This window comes from Clarias gariepinus, chromosome 24 (genome assembly GCF_024256425.1).
Source record: "Clarias gariepinus isolate MV-2021 ecotype Netherlands chromosome 24, CGAR_prim_01v2, whole genome shotgun sequence".
Classification (NCBI taxonomy): Eukaryota; Metazoa; Chordata; class Actinopteri; order Siluriformes; family Clariidae; genus Clarias; species Clarias gariepinus.
Window position 1 is genome coordinate 22,755,179 of NC_071123.1, and position 19,448 is coordinate 22,774,626.

General features: G+C 40.4%; 4 protein-coding genes across 4 annotated transcripts in view; all 4 read right to left on the minus strand.

The window, feature by feature from the left end:
* LOC128512074 (uncharacterized) overlaps positions 1 to 17,657 on the minus strand; it is a 34,274-nt gene extending 16,617 nt beyond the window's left edge. The window contains exons 1-2 of the mRNA XM_053485203.1: positions 17,607 to 17,657; positions 12,312 to 12,372 (exon numbers count right to left, since the gene is read on the minus strand). Of these exons, the coding sequence (XP_053341178.1) occupies positions 12,312 to 12,372; positions 17,607 to 17,642 (97 nt within the window). The 5' untranslated portion in view covers positions 17,643 to 17,657. The remainder of the gene's footprint in view (positions 1 to 12,311; positions 12,373 to 17,606) is intronic.
* Positions 894 to 3,990, minus strand: LOC128512075 (NADH-ubiquinone oxidoreductase chain 2-like). Its single transcript, XM_053485204.1, is given in 1 exon segment — positions 894 to 3,990. A coding segment is annotated over 1 exon segment (972 nt). The 3' UTR covers positions 894 to 3,018.
* Positions 894 to 5,223, minus strand: LOC128512071 (NADH-ubiquinone oxidoreductase chain 1-like). The gene is given in 1 exon segment (XM_053485201.1): positions 894 to 5,223. A coding segment is annotated over 1 exon segment (1,044 nt). The 3' UTR covers positions 894 to 4,179.
* LOC128512079 (cytochrome b-like) lies at positions 894 to 11,639 on the minus strand. The gene is given in 1 exon segment (XM_053485208.1): positions 894 to 11,639. A coding segment is annotated over 1 exon segment (822 nt). The 5' UTR covers positions 10,147 to 11,639; the 3' UTR covers positions 894 to 9,324.
* Positions 17,658 to 19,448: the final 1,791 nt, after the last annotated feature.

Below are 19,448 nucleotides of genomic sequence, written 5' to 3' on the forward strand. Positions count from 1 at the left end.
CTTGTAAGAAGTTCCAGTCATGAACTATCGAACTGTCAAGTCCCCAGAGAAACAGTTGCCAACACCAGTCAAGGCCACTATTGTGTGTTTTATTTGTTAAATTTTATAGTTTAGTTTTAGCTATAAATTTTCTGTGGCTGTTCTCAAAAAGTTTTATTTGGGAAGGAACGGCTTCTACTACGATAGGTATAAAGCTGTGGTTGGCTCCGCAGATTTCAGAGCATTGTCCGTAGAATACACCTGGACGTGATGTAATGAAGGATGTTTGGTTTAATCGTCCTGGGATGGCATCTATTTTTACACCTAGTGCTGGGACGGCTCAGGAGTGTAGGACGTCTTCTGCAGATACTAGTACCCGGATTGGTGATTCTATAGGTACTACCATTCGATGGTCTGTTTCAAGTAGTCGGAATTGTCCTGGTGCAAGGTCTTGTGTTGGGATTATGTATGAGTCGAATGCTAGGTTTTCATAGTCAGTATATTCGTAGCTTCAATATCATTGGTGGCCTATGGCTTTTACCGTTAGATGAGGATCATTTACTTCATCCATGAGGTAGAGAATTCGTAGGGATGGAAGGGCAATTATGATAAGAATTACTGCTGGGAGGATGGTTCAGACGATTTCAATTTCTTGTGAATCTAAGATGTATTTGTTAGTAAGCTTGGTTGTAACTATTACTACAATAATATATAGGACTAAAGTGCTAATTAGGAAAACGATTATTAAGGCGTGGTCGTGTAGGTGCAGAAGTTCTTCTATAACAGGTGAGGCCGCGTCTTGGAATCCTAGTTGTGAGGGATGTGCCATTAAGCTGTGAAGCTTAAGATACGCGGGGTTTTAACCCGCAATTTTGCCTCGACAAGGCAAGGTAATATTCATTTTTACTAGTATCTTATTAAAGAAAGTGACAGAGTGGATATGTGACTGGCTTGAAACTAGTTTACGGGGGTTCGATTCCTTCCTTTCTCGTTAGTTAGTTTGTACTTGTACAAAAGCAGGTTCTTCAAATGTGTGGTATGGTGGTGGACATCCGTGGAGTCACTCTGCGTTTGTGGCAGTTAGTTCAACAGATAGAACTTCTCGTTTTGCGGCAAATGCTTCTCATAAAATAAATAGGAATATTACAACTGCTACTATAGATACCATTGATCCAATAGAAGAAATGATGTTTCATAGTGAATAGGCATCTGGATAGTCTGAGTATCGTCGTGGTATTCCGGCTAGGCCTAGGAAGTGTTGTGGGAAGAATGTTAAGTTTACTCCCACAAATATTGTTCCGAAGTGGATTTTTGTTCATGTATCATGTATTGTGTATCCTGTAAATAGGGGGAATCAGTGTACGAAGGCTCCCATAATGGCAAAGACAGCTCCTATTGATAGTACATAGTGGAAGTGGGCTACTACGTAGTAGGTATCATGTAATATGATATCTAGGGACGAATTGGCTAATATGATTCCGGTAAGTCCACCTACGGTGAATAGGAAGATGAATCCTAGGGCCCAAAGTATTGGAGTCTCTCATTTAATAGATCCTCCATGTAGTGTGGCTAATCAGCTAAATACTTTTACACCTGTTGGAATTGCAATGATTATTGTTGCAGACGTAAAATATGCTCGGGTGTCTACATCTATTCCTACTGTAAATATGTGATGGGCTCATACAATGAACCCTAGAAGGCCGATTGCTATTATTGCTCAAACCATTCCTATATAGCCGAATGGTTCTTTTTTGCCCGAGTAGTAGGCTACAATATGGGAAATTATTCCGAAACCTGGTAGAATTAGAATATATACTTCTGGATGTCCGAAGAATCAGAAGAGATGTTGGTAGAGGATTGGGTCTCCTCCCCCGGCAGGGTCAAAGAATGTAGTATTTAGATTTCGGTCCGTTAATAGCATGGTAATTCCTGCTGCTAGTACGGGGAGGGAGAGCAGTAGGAGTACTGCTGTAATCATTACTGATCAGACAAATAAAGGTGTTTGATATTGTGAAATAGCTGGGGGTTTCATATTAATAATAGTTGTAATGAAATTAATAGATGCAAGAATTGATGAGACACCTGCTAGATGTAGGGAAAAAATAGTTAAATCTACGGAAGCTCCTGCATGTGCGAGGTTTCCTGCAAGGGGTGGATATACTGTTCACCCTGTCCCAGCCCCTGCTTCAACACCTGATGAGGCGAGTAGCAATAGGAATGATGGGGGAAGTAGTCAGAAGCTTATGTTATTTATTCGTGGGAATGCTATATCAGGAGCCCCTAGCATTAGTGGCACTAGTCAGTTTCCGAAGCCACCAATCATAATTGGTATTACTATAAAGAAGATTATTACGAAGGCATGTGCAGTAACAATAACATTATAAATCTGGTCGTCTCCTAAAAGGGCTCCGGGTTGTGCTAGTTCCGCCCGGATTAACAAGCTAAGGGCTGTGCCGACTATTCCGGCTCAGGCACCAAATACTAGATAAAGGGTGCCAATGTCTTTATGGTTGGTTGAGAAAAATCAGCGCGTGATCGTCACAGGTAGGATGGCCGAGGGTTAGGCGGTGGATTGTAGCTCCATGAACAAAGGTTTGAGTCCTTTTCCTATCAATCAGTTTTAAAGCCTTGTGGTGTATAACATGTTAGATTGCAAATCTAAAGATGCAGGTTAAACCCCCGCCGGGGCTTTCCCCGCCTTATGTGTAGGCGGCGGGGAAAGTAGATGAATGCTCGCTGGTTTGGGCGCCTAGCTGTTAACTAGGAGTTTGTAGGATCGAGGCCTTCTCATCTAGTAAGGCTTTAGCTTAATTAAAGTGTCTGGGTTGCATTCAGAAGATGTGGGATAGAGTCCTGCAAGTCTTAGGACAGAGATTAGGAGATTTTCACTCCTACTTAAAGCTTTGAAGGCTTTTGGTCTGGTGTTATCCTAAATCTCTAGTTGACTAGTGCTTGAACTAGTGGTGTGAGTGGTAGTAGTAGGAGTGTGGTGGTTATGAATATTGCTAATAGGATGGTGTTTTGGTTATTTTGTAGGCGTCAGGGGGTTGATGAGTTGTTTGTATTTGGTGAAATTGTTAGGGTTATTGCGTAGCATAATCGTAGGTAGAAATATAGGCTTAGTAGGGCGCTGAGGGCTATAATTGTTGCGGTGAGTGGTAAATTTTGTGTTGTGAGTTCTTGTAGGATTAGTCATTTTGGTATAAATCCTGTTAATGGGGGTAGTCCTCCGAGGGATAGTAGTGTTAGGGCAGTGGTTGCTGTGATGATTGGGGTTTTTGGTCAGTTTATTGCTAGTGTGTTGATTTTTGTTGCTCCTATTAGTTTGAATGTTAGGAAGGTTGCTGAGGTTATGATAATGTATATGATTAGTGTGAGAATTGTTAATTCTGGTTTGAATTGTGTAATGGTAATTATCCATCCTAGGTGTGCGATGGATGAGTAGGCTATAATTTTTCGTAGTTGGGTTTGATTGAGTCCTGCTCAGCCCCCAATAAATACGGATGCTAAGCCTAGGGCGGTTAGTAGTTGTGGGTGTGTTAGTGGGGCTATTTGAATAATTAGGGAGAATGGTGCTAGTTTTTGTCAGGTGGCTATAATTAGGCCTGTTGTGAGGTCTAGTCCTTGTATTACGGGTGGTATTCAGAAGTGTATTGGGGCTAGTCCTACTTTTAGTGCTAATGCTATAGTGGTTAGTGTGACGGCGGTTTGGTCTGTTAGACATGAGATGTTTCATTCTCCTGTGTTTCAAGCGTTTATAGTGCTGGCGAATAGGATTGTGGCTGCTGCTGCTGCTTGTGCTAAAAAGTATTTGGTTGTTGCTTCTACGGCTCGTGGGTGGTGGTGTTGGGCTATTAGGGGGAGGATCGCTAATGTATTAATTTCTAGTCCTATTCAGGCTAGTAATCAATGGGAGCTTATAAAGGTTAGGGTTGTGCCTAGTCCCAAGCTTGATAATAGGATTATAATGACGTAGGGGCTCATTGGTAAGAGAAGGATTTTAACCTACATTTTTGGGGTATGGGCCCAAAAGCTTTAATTAGCTTATCTTACTAGGAAGTGGTGTAATGGAAACACTTGGAGTTTTGATCTCCATGATATGGGTTCGAGTCCCCTCTTTCTAAGGAGCTGGAAGGATTTTAACCTTCGTAAGTCACTCTATCAAAGTGGCCCTTGGGCGTTCAGGCACAGCTCCTGGGGTTACAGTTGTGGGGGTAATCCTGTAAATGCAATTGGTAAGGCGGCATGTCATAGGATAAGTGCTAGTGTTATTGGTAGGAAGTTTTTTCATACGAGATGTATGAGTTGGTCATATCGGAATCGTGGGTAGGATGCTCGAATTCATAGGAATAGGACTGAAAGTAGTGCTGCTTTTGTTATAATGTTAATGGAAGCTAATTCTGGGGTGATAGGGGTATAAGTGGCACCTAGAAATAGAATTGTGGATAGTGTATTTATTAGTAGGATGTTGGCGTATTCGGCTAGGAAGAATAATGCGAATGGGCCTCCTGCATATTCTACGTTGAAGCCTGATACTAGTTCTGATTCTCCTTCTGTGAGGTCGAAAGGTGCTCGGTTTGTCTCTGCTAAGGTGGAGATGTATCATATGGCAGCTAGTGGTCAAGCAGGTAATATTAGTCAGATGGCTTCTTGGGTTGTGTTAAATATTTGTAAAGTGAAACCTCCGGTAAAGATAATGGTGGATAATAGAATTAGTCCCAGGCTTACTTCATAAGAAATGGTCTGGGCAACTGCTCGTAGTGCTCCGATTAGGGCGTATTTTGAATTGGATGCTCATCCTGATCCTAGGATGGAGTATACTGCTAGGCTGGATAGGGCTAGAATGAATAGTATACCTAGGTTTATATCTGCTACTGGGTTTGGGATTGGTATGGGGGTTCATAGTATTAGGGCGAGGGTGAGGGCTAGTACCGGGGTTGTTAGGAAGAGGAAAGGTGAAGAGGTTGATGGGCGGATGGGTTCTTTAATAAATAGTTTTACACCATCTGCGATTGGTTGTAGTAGGCCATATGGGCCTACTACATTGGGGCCTTTGCGTAGTTGTATGTATCCTAGTACTTTGCGTTCTAGGAGTGTCAGGAAGGCTAGTGCTAATAGTACTGGTACGATGTATGCTAGGGGATTAATAATGTGTGTTATTAGAAGGGTTATCATAATTAAGAGGAGGATTTGAACCTCCGGGTGAAAGGGCTTAGGCCTTTTGCAATTGCCGGGCTCTGCCATCTTAATAATCTTATCTTGATGTGGGATTATGCTCTCCCTTTTTTTAATTTAGTTGGTTTCATTAAGTTGGGGTGGGGCGTATAGATTATATGGGCCCCCTTTTTCCGGTCCTTTCGTACTAGGAAAAATGGCATTACAGATAGAAACTGACCTGGATTGCTCCGGTCTGAACTCAGATCACGTAGGACTTTAATCGTTGAACAAACGAACCCTTAATAGCGGCTGCACCATTAGGATGTCCTGATCCAACATCGAGGTCGTAAACCCTCTTGTCGATATGGACTCTGGAAGAGGATTGCGCTGTTATCCCTAGGGTAACTTGGTCCGTTGGTCGGCGTGTGGCCGGATCTTAATGGTCAGATATTCTGTGACTTAGAAATGTCTTTCTTGGTTCTAGGGGTTGCCCCAGTCCGCGTGGGAGCTTTGTTTTCTCCCGCGGTCGCCCCAACCGAAGATAGGGATCAGTTGCTATTTAGTTTAACTTTTTGGTTCTTGACATAGTTGATCTTGTATCTTAAGCTCCAAAGGGTCTTCTCGTCTTGTATTTTTATGTCCGCTTCTGCACGGGCAGATCAATTTCATTGACTCGAAGGGGGAGACAGTTAAGCCCTCGTTCCACCATTCATACAGGTCTTCATTTAAAAGACAAGTGATTGCGCTACCTTCGCACGGTCAAAATACCGCGGCCGTTTAATTAGTCACTGGGCAGGCAAGACCTCCTATATATTGGTTTTTGCAGGAGGCGATGTTTTTGGTAAACAGGCGAGGCTTATGTTTGCCGAGTTCCTTCCTCTTCTTTTAGTCTTTCCTTTAGAAACAGGCCTTCCGGTGTGGGATTAACGATTTGGGTTGTGGGTATTTCTTGGTATTTATTAAGGCCACATTGCCCTCTTTTGTTGGGTTCGGTAATTGCTAGTGGGTGGTCCGGTCTAGCATACACGTAGGCTTAAGGAGAAGGGTATTCCTTCTTATTACTCATTTTAGCAGTATCTTTTCCATGTGGGCATGGAATGGCCTAATAGAATTAGGGGTTTTAGATGGAATATTTAGATAATAGATTTTTGGTCCGCAGGAGCTTTAACGCTTTCTATTTAGATGGCTGCTTTTAGGCCCACTAAAGCGGTATATCTTGTTTAATATAATCTTTAACCTCCTGGTGAGGTTGTATTCTGTTTCAAAGGGGCTGTACCCCCTTTGACTAACTCTCGCATGTTTCTCTAATTCGTGTCAAAATAATGTGTTTGTGAGTTGAGGAGTGCGAGGCTGAACTTCTATTCATTTCTTAGGCAACCAGCTATAACTAAGTTCGGTAGGTCTGTCACCTCTACCCGGAGATCTTCCCACTCTTTTGCCACAGAGACGGGTTGGCCCTATATTATAGGCTGTCTCGGGGTAGCTCACTTAGTTTCGGGGTTTTGAACTAAAGTACGCTTTGCTCAGGGTGGCTGGCTAAATCATGATGCAAAAGGTACGAGTGTTGGTCTCTGCTTTGTTGTGCTTTGATGATTTGTTTCATTTCTCTTTCAGCGTTCCCTTGCGGTACTTTCATTATTGCTTTGGGTGGAGCCTTTTCTGTCTCACGTACTTGGGCGGGAAAATGTTTTAGTTTTTGGTGTTGTGTTTTTGTAAGGTGTTTTAATGTTGTTTTTGGTATCTGGGTGTTTAAGCTAGCTTTTTAGCTCAGGGCGATCCAACTTGCATGGATGTCTTCTCGGTGTAAGGGAGATGCTTATCTATCTCAGCCACGTCCTGGTTATTCCAAGTGCACCTTCCGGTACACTTACCATGTTACGACTTGCCTCCCCGTGTTTTTAGGTGTGTTATTAGGAATAGTTGGTTTAAATTGGTGTAGGGGAGAGTGACGGGCGGTGTGTGCGCGTCTCAGAGCCTAATTCAAAAGAACACTCTGTTTGCTTTTTACTACTAAATCCACCTTCAGGCATTTTTTCAGGGTGCCGTTCGTAATATTCTGATTTAGAAAATGTAGCCCATTTCTTTCCACTTCGTACGCTACACCTCGACCTGACGTTTTTGGGCGAGCCCATTTTGCTTACTGTTATACCTTCACAGGGTAAGCTGACGACGGCGGTATATAGGCGGGTAAGAACAAGAAGTGGTGAGGTTTAACGGGGGTTATCGGTTCTAGAACAGGCTCCTCTAGGTGGGTCTGAGACACCGCCAAGTCCTTTGGGTTTTAAGCTATGCTTGTAGTACCCTGGCGGATGTGTGTGTAAGTGTACATCTAGGTTTATGGCTAAGCATAGTGGGGTATCTAATCCCAGTTTGTTTCTTAGCTTTCGTGGGGTCAGGTGTTATAGGTTTAAAGCTACTTTCGTGTTTGGGTTTCGTGGCCTCGGAGTGCGTATGACGGCTTAGAGGGTCTTTAGCTTTATTAGTTGTTTCCCTTAACCACCCTTTACGCCGTGTTTATCAACTGGGGTCTTTCGTATAACCGCGGTGGCTGGCACGAATTTTACCGACCCTCTTAACTCTGACTAAGTCAAGTTTGCACTTATGGCTTAATGTTTATTACTGCTGAGTTCCCTTGGGGGTGTGGCGTAGCAAGGCGTCTTGGGCTGTGGATTGTGCCTGATGCCTGCTCCTCGTCCCCGGGCGGGGGATTGAGGGCATTCTCACAGGGATGCGGATACTTGCATGTATAAGTTGGGTTATGGCTGATAGTAAAGTCAGGACCAAGCCTTTGTGCCTGTGGAACTTTCTAGGGTTCATCTTAACATCTTCAGTGTTATGCTTTAGTTTAAGCTACACTAGCTATATAATGTGATGTAAATTTGTAATACTATATAGCAACATATACCACCACTTGTTGAAGATGCCAACCGAGCCTTACCTGGTTTAGGGGTTTAACAGGATTAATTAGGACTTGTTCGGCATAGGGGGTAGGGGGGTTTACCGCCCGCGCGCGTTGGCGGGGAGGGGGACTCTTAGGGGAAGATGGAGGAAGTAATGAAAGGGTATGCACTTGATAGAGATATATGCAATGATTTAAGTATATGTCATTAAAACATTACATATTGCTTGGAAATACACTATTATATACGAACTGAAAGTTTTGTTGAATGCCTACATCGCTATGCCAAGTGAAAGTGACCCTAAAAAAGAAGAACCAAATGCCTTTTAGAAAGAACGCCTTGGCATGTGGGGTTTTTGCTAGGACGAGGTCCCACCATTAAGTGATGCCAGATATAGAGCATTTTTATAGGAATTTACTATTTATGTTCCTGAAATAGGAACCAGATGCCAGTAATAGTGCAGTTGTGCAACCCCCACAATTTTTGTCCTTGATTCTATCATTCATGATATGTTCTTGAAATACAAGGTTGGTGGTTTCTTACTACATTAAGATTTATTTTGTTAAATTTTAGCCGAGTTATGCAAGGAAACATTTGTGTGTGCAGTTATAGGAGGCTTCAATTTCTTCGTTTTGGAAGGAGTTCCCATTGAATTTTAATATAATGTCGGGTACAATTAGATGTAATGTTTTGAAGGATGGAAAATGTACTTTAACATTAATATGTGGAGTTATACATAATATGTACTATACCATGGTGTTGAGTTATGCATAATATGTACTATACCATAGCAAGTTAATGAGGTCGGACATTTTCTGTTAGCAGAAAATAGTTTAGTTTAGAATCCTAGCTTTGGGAGTTAGGGGTGGGAGTTAAAATCTCTCTTTTCTGGCGCTAGGAAGGATTTTAACCTTCGATCTCCGGATTACAAGACCGGCGCTTTAGTGGCTAAGCTACTAGGGCAATTTAGGTTGAGTAGTTTATTTTCTAGTCAGGCTGCTAGTGGGTTTAAGATGAGGAATAGGGAGAAGTAGAGGATGGAGGCGATTTGTCCGATAATGATGAACGGATGTTCTACTGGTATGCCGCCGATTCATGTTAAGATTATTACATCTGCTACTAGGGTTCAGAATAAGATTTGGGATAAAGGTCGGAAGGTTAGGCCCTGTTGTTTTGAGAGGTGTAGTAGTGGTACTACTATTAGTACCAGGATGGAGAATAATAGTGCTAATACTCCGCCTAGTTTGTTTGGGATGGATCGGAGGATGGCGTATGCGAATAGGAAGTATCATTCTGGTTTGATGTGAGGTGGAGTTACTAGGGGGTTGGCGGGAGTGAAGTTTTCTGGGTCGCCTAGAAGGTTTGGGGAGAATAGGCTTAGAGATGCGAGGGCTGTTAATAGAATAATAAATCCTAGTAGGTCTTTGTAGGAGAAATATGGGTGGAATGAGATTTTGTCTGCGTCGGAGTTTAGTCCAATTGGGTTGTTTGATCCTGTTTCGTGTAGGAATAGTGCGTGTAGAATTGTAGCTGCGATGATTGTGAATGGTAGGAGGAAGTGGAATGCGAAGAATCGTGTAAGTGTTGCATTGTCTACGGAGAAGCCTCCTCAGATTCATTGGACTAGGGCATCTCCTATGTAGGGTACGGCTGATAAGAGGTTTGTGATTACTGTGGCACCTCAGAAGGATATTTGTCCTCATGGTAGTACGTATCCTACGAAGGCTGTTATTATTACTAAAAGGAGTAGTACGACGCCGATGTTTCAGGTCTCTTTGTATAGGTATGAGCCATAGTACAGACCACGGCCAATGTGAAGGTAGATGCAGATGAAGAAGAAGGATGCTCCGTTGGCGTGAAGGTTTCGGATGATTCATCCGTAGTTGACGTCTCGGCAGATGTGTACTACTGATGAGAATGCGGTTGAGATATCAGAAGTGTAGTGTATGGCTAGGAATAGTCCTGTTAGGATTTGTACTCCAAGACATAATAATAGTAGTGAGCCAAAGTTTCATCATGCGGAGATATTAGAGGGGGCGGGAAGGTCGATGAGTGCGTCGTTGACAATTTTGAATAATGGGTGTGTTTTTCGGGTGACCATGGTTCTCATAGTTGAATTACAACGGTGGTTTTTCAAGTCATTAGTCCTGGTTAAAATCCGGGTGGGAATTATGATATATTTTTTTGATTTATTGTTGTTATGTTTAGTTGTGGGGTTAGTTGGGGTAGCTTCTAATCCTGCACCTTATTTTGCGGCGTTAGGGTTGGCTATGGCGGCTGGTGTTGGTTGTGGGGTTTTGGTGGGGCATGGGGGGTCATTAGTTGGTTTAATGTTATTTTTGATTTATTTGGGTGGGATGTTGGTGGTGTTTGCATATTCAGCGGCGTTAGCTGCTGAGCCGTTTCCCGAGACGTGAGGAGGGGGGTCTGTTAAGGCTTATGTTTTGGTTTATTTATTTGGGGTAGGGGTTGCCATGTGCTGATTTTGAGGGGGATATGGCGGCCATTGGGTGGTTATGGATGAATTTAAGGAGTTTTTTGTGGTTCGTGGAGATGTTAGTGGGGCTTCTTTGATGTATTCTGCTGGTGGTGGGTTATTAATTGTATGTGCGTGAGTTTTATTATTATGTTTGTTTGTGGTGTTGGAGTTAACTCGAGGTTTAAGTCGTGGGGCTCTTCGTGCTGTTTAAATTAAGGATAGGAGAGCAATGGTGAGTGCTGTGGTAATTAGGTAAAAGGTAAGGTAGATTTTGATGATATTTGTGTCGATGTTATCAAATATTGCAGTTAGTGAATTGTGTATTGGGTGTAGTCCTTTAGGGCCTATTTCTAGTCATTGTCGATCTAGTTTTGTGGCTTGTTTTCCTAGTGTGAGGTTTAGTTTTGGTATAAGACGGTGGATGATGGGTGGGAAGAATCCTAGTATGTTGGAGAAGTTATGTAGGACTAGGGTTGGGGTAATTTTGATTTGTTTTGATGTTGCTGTGGCTAGCGTGAGAGCAATAATTAGGCCTGTAATGGTGACGATTAGTGCGGCTAGTTTTAAGGATGTCGGTATTGTTATGATAGGGGTTTTTGATGGTAGGAAGTTTGAGGTAAGGATTAGACCTGCAATAATGCTTCCTCATGCTAGGCGTCCGATGGGAGCAATGACTGCTTTGTTATTTTCATTAATGGGGGATAGGGGTAGGAACCGTGGGGAGCCCATGGTTACAAAGAAGATTACTCGTAGACTATAGACTGCTGTGAATGATGTGGCAATTAATGTTAGGGCGAGGGCTCAGGCGTTTAGATATGAGGTGTTAAGGGCTTCAATGATTGCATCTTTTGAGAAAAAGCCTGTCATAAAGGGTATTCCTGTTAGCGCTAGGCTTCCAATGGTTAGGCAGGATGAAGTGAATGGCATTAGTTTATGTAGGCCTCCCATTTTACGGATGTCTTGTTCATCATTAAGGCTATGAATGATTGAGCCGGAGCATAAGAATAGTATTGCTTTAAAGAAAGCGTGGGTACAGATGTGTAGAAAGGCTAGTTGTGGTTGGTTTAGGCCGATTGTTACTATTATTAGGCCTAGTTGACTTGATGTTGAGAATGCTACAATTTTTTTGACTGTAATTCCTATTATTACCACTCCCATGAGGAAACCCAAAAATTTTATTTGGTTGTTTTATTAACTTGTTGGCCCCTCCCCCTTTATACAATATTATTGAAATTGAATACTAAATCCTCTCATTCTCTGTAGATATACTGTAAACCTGTACACTACAGTAATGTTAACCAGGTAATGTTCTAGTGATTTAGACGTGCTGTCCAGTTCCGCTTAGTGATTTTTAACTCAGTTTTAGTTTCTGATTTAGTTTTTACTGTATATACATTAGATATCATCAATAATAATGATTGGATATTATCAATAATAACCAAGCAAAAACAAAGAGATACATCCTAGAATTAAAAATCTAGTTCAATCTGGATATTAAACCACTATAGATTTGTATACATTCGAGTACCTGAAGGTCTTTACATATTTAAAATGACTGATGTATTTTCTTCAAGTAGCAGTCACATACATTTTCCTTTTGTATTTAAGTCTACACAATTTTTCATCCTATTTATTTATTTATTTATTTATTTTGATAAATGGTGTAAATAAGACCTACGTTAATAATATGACAAGTTGTAAATTTCAGACTGCATGCTTACTGGAGATTATTGAGAACTTTAGGCTATAGAAATCAACACAGGTGTGTTTACTTTTGTAGCTCCTTCCATACTTACAAGTCAGTAGAGCAGATTCCTCCATTTTCATTCTCTTCCCTTCTGGCTCTTTTCTGGCTCTCTGTAAAAGAGAATAAATCAGTGTGAAAGTTTTATACCCGACTCCATACTGTATGTAAATGAAGTGTAAAATAAACATAAAGTGTTTCTCTGGTCATACAGTATCACTGTGTGTGTGTGTATGTAGCTCTAAATGAAGCTCTAAATGAAGCTAGTCCTCCTGGATACAGCTACATACACCAGCCTCGGTTAACTGGTAGAGGAGGAGGCGTCGCAGTTATTCACAATGATAATTTGACTATTGTACAAAAACACGGACACAAATTTAATTCATTTGAAATTCTTTATAGTAACATAAGTGTATTTAACTATATTAAGTCAGCTCAGTCGATCCCGCTAATTGTCATTTACAGACCTCCAGGGCCGTACTCGGAATTTCTTAGTGAATTTGCAGATTTCCTCTCAAACCTAGTCATTTCTGTAGACAAAGTGTTAATTGCTGGAGATTTTAATATTCATTTTGAAAACCCAGAAGACCCTCTGAGAACTGCATTTATGTCTATACTGGACTCGGTAGGAGTAAATCAGTGTGTAGTAGGACCCACTCATAAAGCAGGTCACACTTTAGATTTAATAATATTATTTGGATTAAGTATAAGAAATTTATTCACAATACCACTATCTGAAGTTATCTCAGATCACTATCTTGTCTCATTGCAAGTGTGTCACAATAATAATGTACACACAGCGCCGCGCTACCGTATGAAACGTACATTCACATCAACTACCAAACAGAGTTTTATCAGTAATCTCCCAGAGTTCCCAACTTCGATTAGATCACCGTCTGACCCCACAGAACTCGATCAGGCGACTGAATATTTAGAGTCGACATTTCGCTATACCCTAGATAATGTAGCTCCAGTCAAAAGAAAAATTATTAGAGATAAAAAACTTGCTCTCTGGTATAACGATCACACGCGCACTTTAAAACAGACCGCTCGGAAATTAGAACGTAAATGGCGTCAAACTAAATTACTAGTATTTCAAATAGCATGGAAGGAGAGCATCCTGAACTATAGAAAAGCTCTTAGTGTAGCTAGATCAACATATCTCTCCACTCTTATAGAAGAAAATAAAAATAATCCTAGATTCTTATTTAATGCTGTAGCCAAATTAACCAGAAATAAGACCACTGCAGAAATCTCCACAACAACATCATGCAATAGCGAGGACTTCATGAACTTTTTTAATAATAAAATTGTAAATATTAGGCATAAAATTGAGGTTTTGAAACCGAACAATGTAATTGATGCAGATGTTAATCTAGCCATGTCAGACCAGAACCTAGAATACTTTACTCCCCTTGAAGAGAATGAACTAATTTCACTCATCTCTTCTTCAAATTCATCAACCTGTATATTAGATCCTGTACAGATAGTACCAGCAATAATAGAACCCCTGTTGAGAATAATTAATTCTTCACTCAGCATTGGATATGTTCCAAAATCTTTTAAATTAGCAGTTATCAAACCAATAATTAAGAAACCTGACCTCGACCCCTGTCAGCTGTCCAGTTACAGACCAATATCAAACCTCCCCTTTATCTCTAAGATCCTGGAAAAGATAGTAGCGGAGCAGCTATGCTCATATATACATAGGAATGGCATACATGAACTGTATCAGTCAGGATTTAGGCCTCATCACAGTACAGAGACGGCGCTCGTTAAAGTAGTAAATGACATTCTATTGGCCTCTGATCAGGGTTGTGTAACTATGCTTGTATTACTTGACCTCAGTGCAGCTTTTGACACTGTTGATCACGCTATTCTTCTTCACAGATTAGAAAATGTAGTGGGAATTAAGGGTACAGCCCTCTCCTGGCTCAGATCCTATCTGACCCATCGTTATCAGTATGTAGACTTAAATGGTGATTATTCTGCATGTTCTCTAGTGGAGTTTGGCGTTCCGCAGGGTTCAGTTTTAGGTCCACTGCTTTTTTCCCTTTACATGCTTCCTCTGGGCAACATAATCCGTAAGCATGGTATTAGTTTTCATTGTTATGCTGATGATACACAGTTATATGTCTCAGCAAAACCTGATGAGAAAAAACAGCTTACTAAAATTGAGCAATGTGTGCAGGACATAAGAAATTGGATGCTAACTAACTTCCTTCTGCTAAATCCGGATAAGACAGAAGTTCTAGTCATAGGACCGCATACAGCTAGGAGTAAAATTTTAGATTATACCGTAACTTTAGATGGCCTTTCTGTTCCATCAAATGCAACAGTGAAAGACCTTGGTGTGATTATTGATTCCAGCCTTTCATTTGAAGCACATGTAGATAATATTACCAGGATAGCATTCTTTCACCTCAGAAATATTGCCAGAATAAGAAATTTATTGTCGCTAAACGACGCAGAAAAACTAGTTCATGCTTTTATCACCTCTAGGTTGGACTATTGTAATGCCTTACTGTCTGGTTGTTCAGCTAGATGCATAAATAAGCTTCAGCTAGTCCAGAATGCAGCAGCGAGAGTCCTCACCAGAACCAGAAGATATGAGCACATCACCCCTATCTTATCTTCACTCCATTGGCTCCCTGTGAAATTTCGCATTGATTTTAAAATACTACTCTTGACATATAAAGCATTAAATGGTCTCGCGCCGCAGTACCTGAGCGAACTGCTAGTGTTTTACGATCCGCCACGCCTACTTCGATCAAAGGATGCAGGCTGCTTGTCAGTACCGCGTATTATGAAAAATACAGCTGGGGGCAGAGCTTTTTCTTACAAAGCCCCAAAGTTATGGAATAGTCTTCCAAATAGTGTTCGGGACTCAGACACAGTCTCAGTGTTTAAGTCCAGGCTAAAAACCTATTTATTTAGCCGAGCATTTTTATAAATAGATTTGCCATAGGTAAAGGAGCAGATCTGGGGACTCATGGACGTAGAGTATTATGGTGAACTGGTATGTTTGGATGCTGTCTTCCTCACTCTCATTGATCACTCAGGTTTGCTGACAGTGAGGTGATTGTTTGCTTTACATGTCAGGAAGCCCTCATGTTTGTGTTTCCTTCTGGCTCTCCCTTTTAGTTATGCTGTCATAGTTAGTCCTGCCGGAGTCTCTGCTTGCACGCTACAGTTAATATACATTCACATTATACATTGTGTGACTGTGACCATACCTAACTGCCATCTCTCCTCTTCTTCTCTTTCCCCCCCTCTTTCTTTTTCCTCTCTCCTCCTGTCCCCCCCTTTCACTCTTTCTCTCTCTCTCTGTCGAGCTACACATGTCGTTCCTGAGCTGCCAGTGATCCAGACTCCCTCTGCCCTCCGGACCTGTCTGACCCATCCTGGTGCCCCGCTTCTGGCTGAAGATCTCGTCACATGGATGCCCCGTGTGTCTCTCTGGGATGCGTCTGGTGTCTGGGGATGATTCTCTCTACCTAGAAAATGGTTCTGGCCTTGACTGGTGTTGGCAACTGTTTCTCTGGGGACTTGACAGTTCGATAGTTCATGACTGGAACTTCTTACAAGTCTACCTGGGTCTTCAATAACTACCTGGACTCCATATTAACATCAATTAACATCAGCTATTATAGCTGAACTGCCTCCCACCCTACACACTGTATAAATGCAGATCATTTACTGCTTTTTGTTTCACCCAAATGAGGATGGGTTCCCTGTTGAGTCTGGTTCCTCTCAAGGTTTCTTCCTCTTACCATCTCAGGGAGTTTTTCCTTGCCACTGTCGCCCTCGGCTTGCTCACCAGGGACAAACTGACCATTTTGATTCATACAAATTCACATTTCATACAAACCTAAATAATTCTTTTGACTATGTAAAGCTGCTTTGCGGCAATGAAAATTGCTAAAAGCGCTATACAAATAAAATTGAATTGAATTGAATTGTGTGTGTGTGTGTGTGGGTGGGTGTCACTGAGGGTTGATATTACTAAAAAAAAACACATTGAGCTGATTAAACCTGTACAGTATTTAGTAACACACTGAGTTTTAATGCAGCTGCAGAACACAATAACTAAACTGTAGTACAAGCATGTAATTCCACAAGTTCTGACTTGTATCTTTCTTATTGAACTGGTTTACTCACAATTCGGGCGTCCATGAATTCTTTTGTCTCTTCGTTTACTTTTAACGTCAAACGTTTACCACTTCTTACAGTTTTTTTGCATAAATCCACTATGGTTACAACAACTAATTTGCTGTATCTTATTACGGTTTTTGATTACGGTCAAAAGCTTGTGTTCTCCACAACTTCCGTATCCTAACAACTTTTATCGTGCCTACTATAGTAATAGTCATGCAACCACGCAATTATGGAATGACGTCACAGAACAACTTACGATTATCATAAATGAATGCTTAACTAATAAACTTTAAATAAACACAACAACAGAATCATAAAAAAAGGAAATATGGCTCTTACATAAACACTAAACTGATCATTACAGGAGCGATAAACATCCTCCCCTCTACAGCAGAATCAAAATGAAGTAGTACACTTATGCAATGAAAAAGTATTCCAGATTTTACTTGATTATTTGTTTGCTTGCCGGTTTGTTTGTTACTGATTGTGCTGAATGCTATTTTCAATGTTTATTAGTTAAATTGTCCAGTCATCAACAAAAAGGAAAATCAAAAAACATTTCCAGACACTAACATTATGTTGTTGTTGTTTTTTTCAAAAGGATAAGAGTTTATTCTGTCTAAATCTGCCCTTACTTTGGCCACATAAATTATATAACAAAAATCTTTTGTTCATATTAATTTTGTTTCTGTTGTAGGATCTCAAAGAGAGAGAGAGAGAGAGAAAGAGAGACATACTGATGCAGTCTTGCAGTGGTGTTTGTTATAAGTTACATGCAAGATGCATTGTGGGAAAGAACCTGACTGATTGTCATTGTTAAAGACGGTATACAAATAAAATTTAATTGACCTGATGAAAGTGGAATCTCACTTTTCACTGAAAATATTTGTTTTTATTTGATACCTGAATAAAAATTAAACATATTTCTAATAAATATCAGTTTTGATCATTAGTGTGAACTCGAGTTATTTATGGTAAACGTCTCTGCAGTGCAGTGGGGTTACACAAAGGTGCATTGTGGAAAGGAAGCTGACTGATGGAAGTGAATCTCACTAATCAGAGTCCTTCACATAAACATCATGTGAAAATATTTTTATGTTTCTATTTGATCCCGGAATTAAAATCTATTACATGTAACAAGGTTATAAAATGTCAGGCTCATTGGTGTGAAGTTGAGTTATTTACTTACCCATGCTGAAGGTCCTGTGTAAAAAGAGAAAAACATGCTTTATGTCAAAATGGATGTTAAACAATCATCACTCTCTGCTTTTAGTACAAAGATGTTTAGCTTGATGTAGTGGTTAGCACTGTTGCCTTTCACCTACAGGACCTGGGTTCGATTCCTGGCCAGGATAAAGCGGTATAAAAGATGAGTGAGTAAGTACAGTAAAACATAACATCACGATGTAACTTCATGTATAACGAGTAACTTCATGAAGTGTTATGGGTCACTCCATAAGAAGTGAAAATGTTGAGCATCACCACATTTAATCACATTTTATCTGGATGAGGAAAAAATGTAGGTATCAGTGTGTAGGTAAGATTTGTGTGTGTGTAGAACACTAATGAGAAACTAGACAACAGCATGATGAATGTTCTGCCAGCGATCACAGTCTGTTGTGTTCACTACACTATGCTCATGATGCTCATTAATCTATGTGCTATTGCACTCTGAACACACAGCACAGTCCAATCTATTTCATCTGCACAATAAATATATTATTCATGCAGCATCAACACATCAATATCTAATACAAGAGACTCACCCTCTTCCTTATCATCCTGTGAAAGGAAATAATAGAGAGTGAAGATTTAATACATGATTACAAATGTGAATTGTTCCATGTAAATATGTGAAAGTAACTGTTACTCTGGTTAAAACACAGCTGATGTGTGTCTAAAAAAGAGGAACACTAGACAACAATTATTTATCACACACAGTAAATCTGTATAATGTAGCATTGTGCTAATATACCGCTAGTTCCCCTTGAGGGATCTTGTGATTTATTGGAAAATAAAATTTTTTGCTATCTGCATGTACTTACCAATATACAGTATGTCAGTATATGTGCATTTCCCCCTGTGTATTTTAAATCTATTGTTAAATATTTTGTAATATATATATGTGCTATTGTAGTACATAAAGGAATATACAGAATATCAGATTCCCACTTCCTTTAATTAAAAACACAGACATTTATCAATGTAAAAAACTGAACAGATAACAGAATGATGTGCTTTGCTACTGCCTCGTCTATATGTTGGTTACGACAGCATATGATATGTCGCGTGTGTGATCTCGTTCTGTTTTTCTCTCTTTCACTCCTAAATCCCTCTCTCCTATTATAGAAGTTTTATAAATAAAGTGAAGGACTTCTGTTCTCAGTTCAGTCAGGTTGTCTTTATGCTGTGTGCATTAACATGACTTACTACTGTTAGCTTAAAGAGACTAAACGCTAGGCCGAGTCAACTCTTCAATGATTGTTCACAATATGGTGTGATTGTTCTGCAGAGCGAGTGATGGCAATTATTCTGTCTACAAGCACTGAACACTGTTAAAGCTCTGATTTATGTTTATTGTGAAGTGTAGAGAAATGTCATGTCACTCTGTGTTTCAGTAATAATACTGAATGCCGGAGTATAATTACAAATCCATGAGACAATAATATACAGTTGTGTGAAAAAGTGTTTGCCCCCATACTGATTTCTTATTTTTTGCATGTTTGTCACACTTTAATGTTTCAGATCATCAGACAAATTGAAATATTAGTCGAAGACGAAGTAAACACATCATGCAGTTTTTAAATAAAGGTCTTTATCATTAAGAGAAAACAAAATCCAAAACTACATAGCCCTGTCACGAACCTGCACAACCAACCCAGCACATCCAGGTCATAACTCCACCCAAGGTTTTCCACACTCCGAGTTGATTAGTATTCTACTCTTGGCTTTAAAAAGACGCCGAGAGCTCCACTCACCGCCTTTTGTCCCGTTTTCCCTAGCGATCTCTTTTAGTGCTCCAATTCTATGT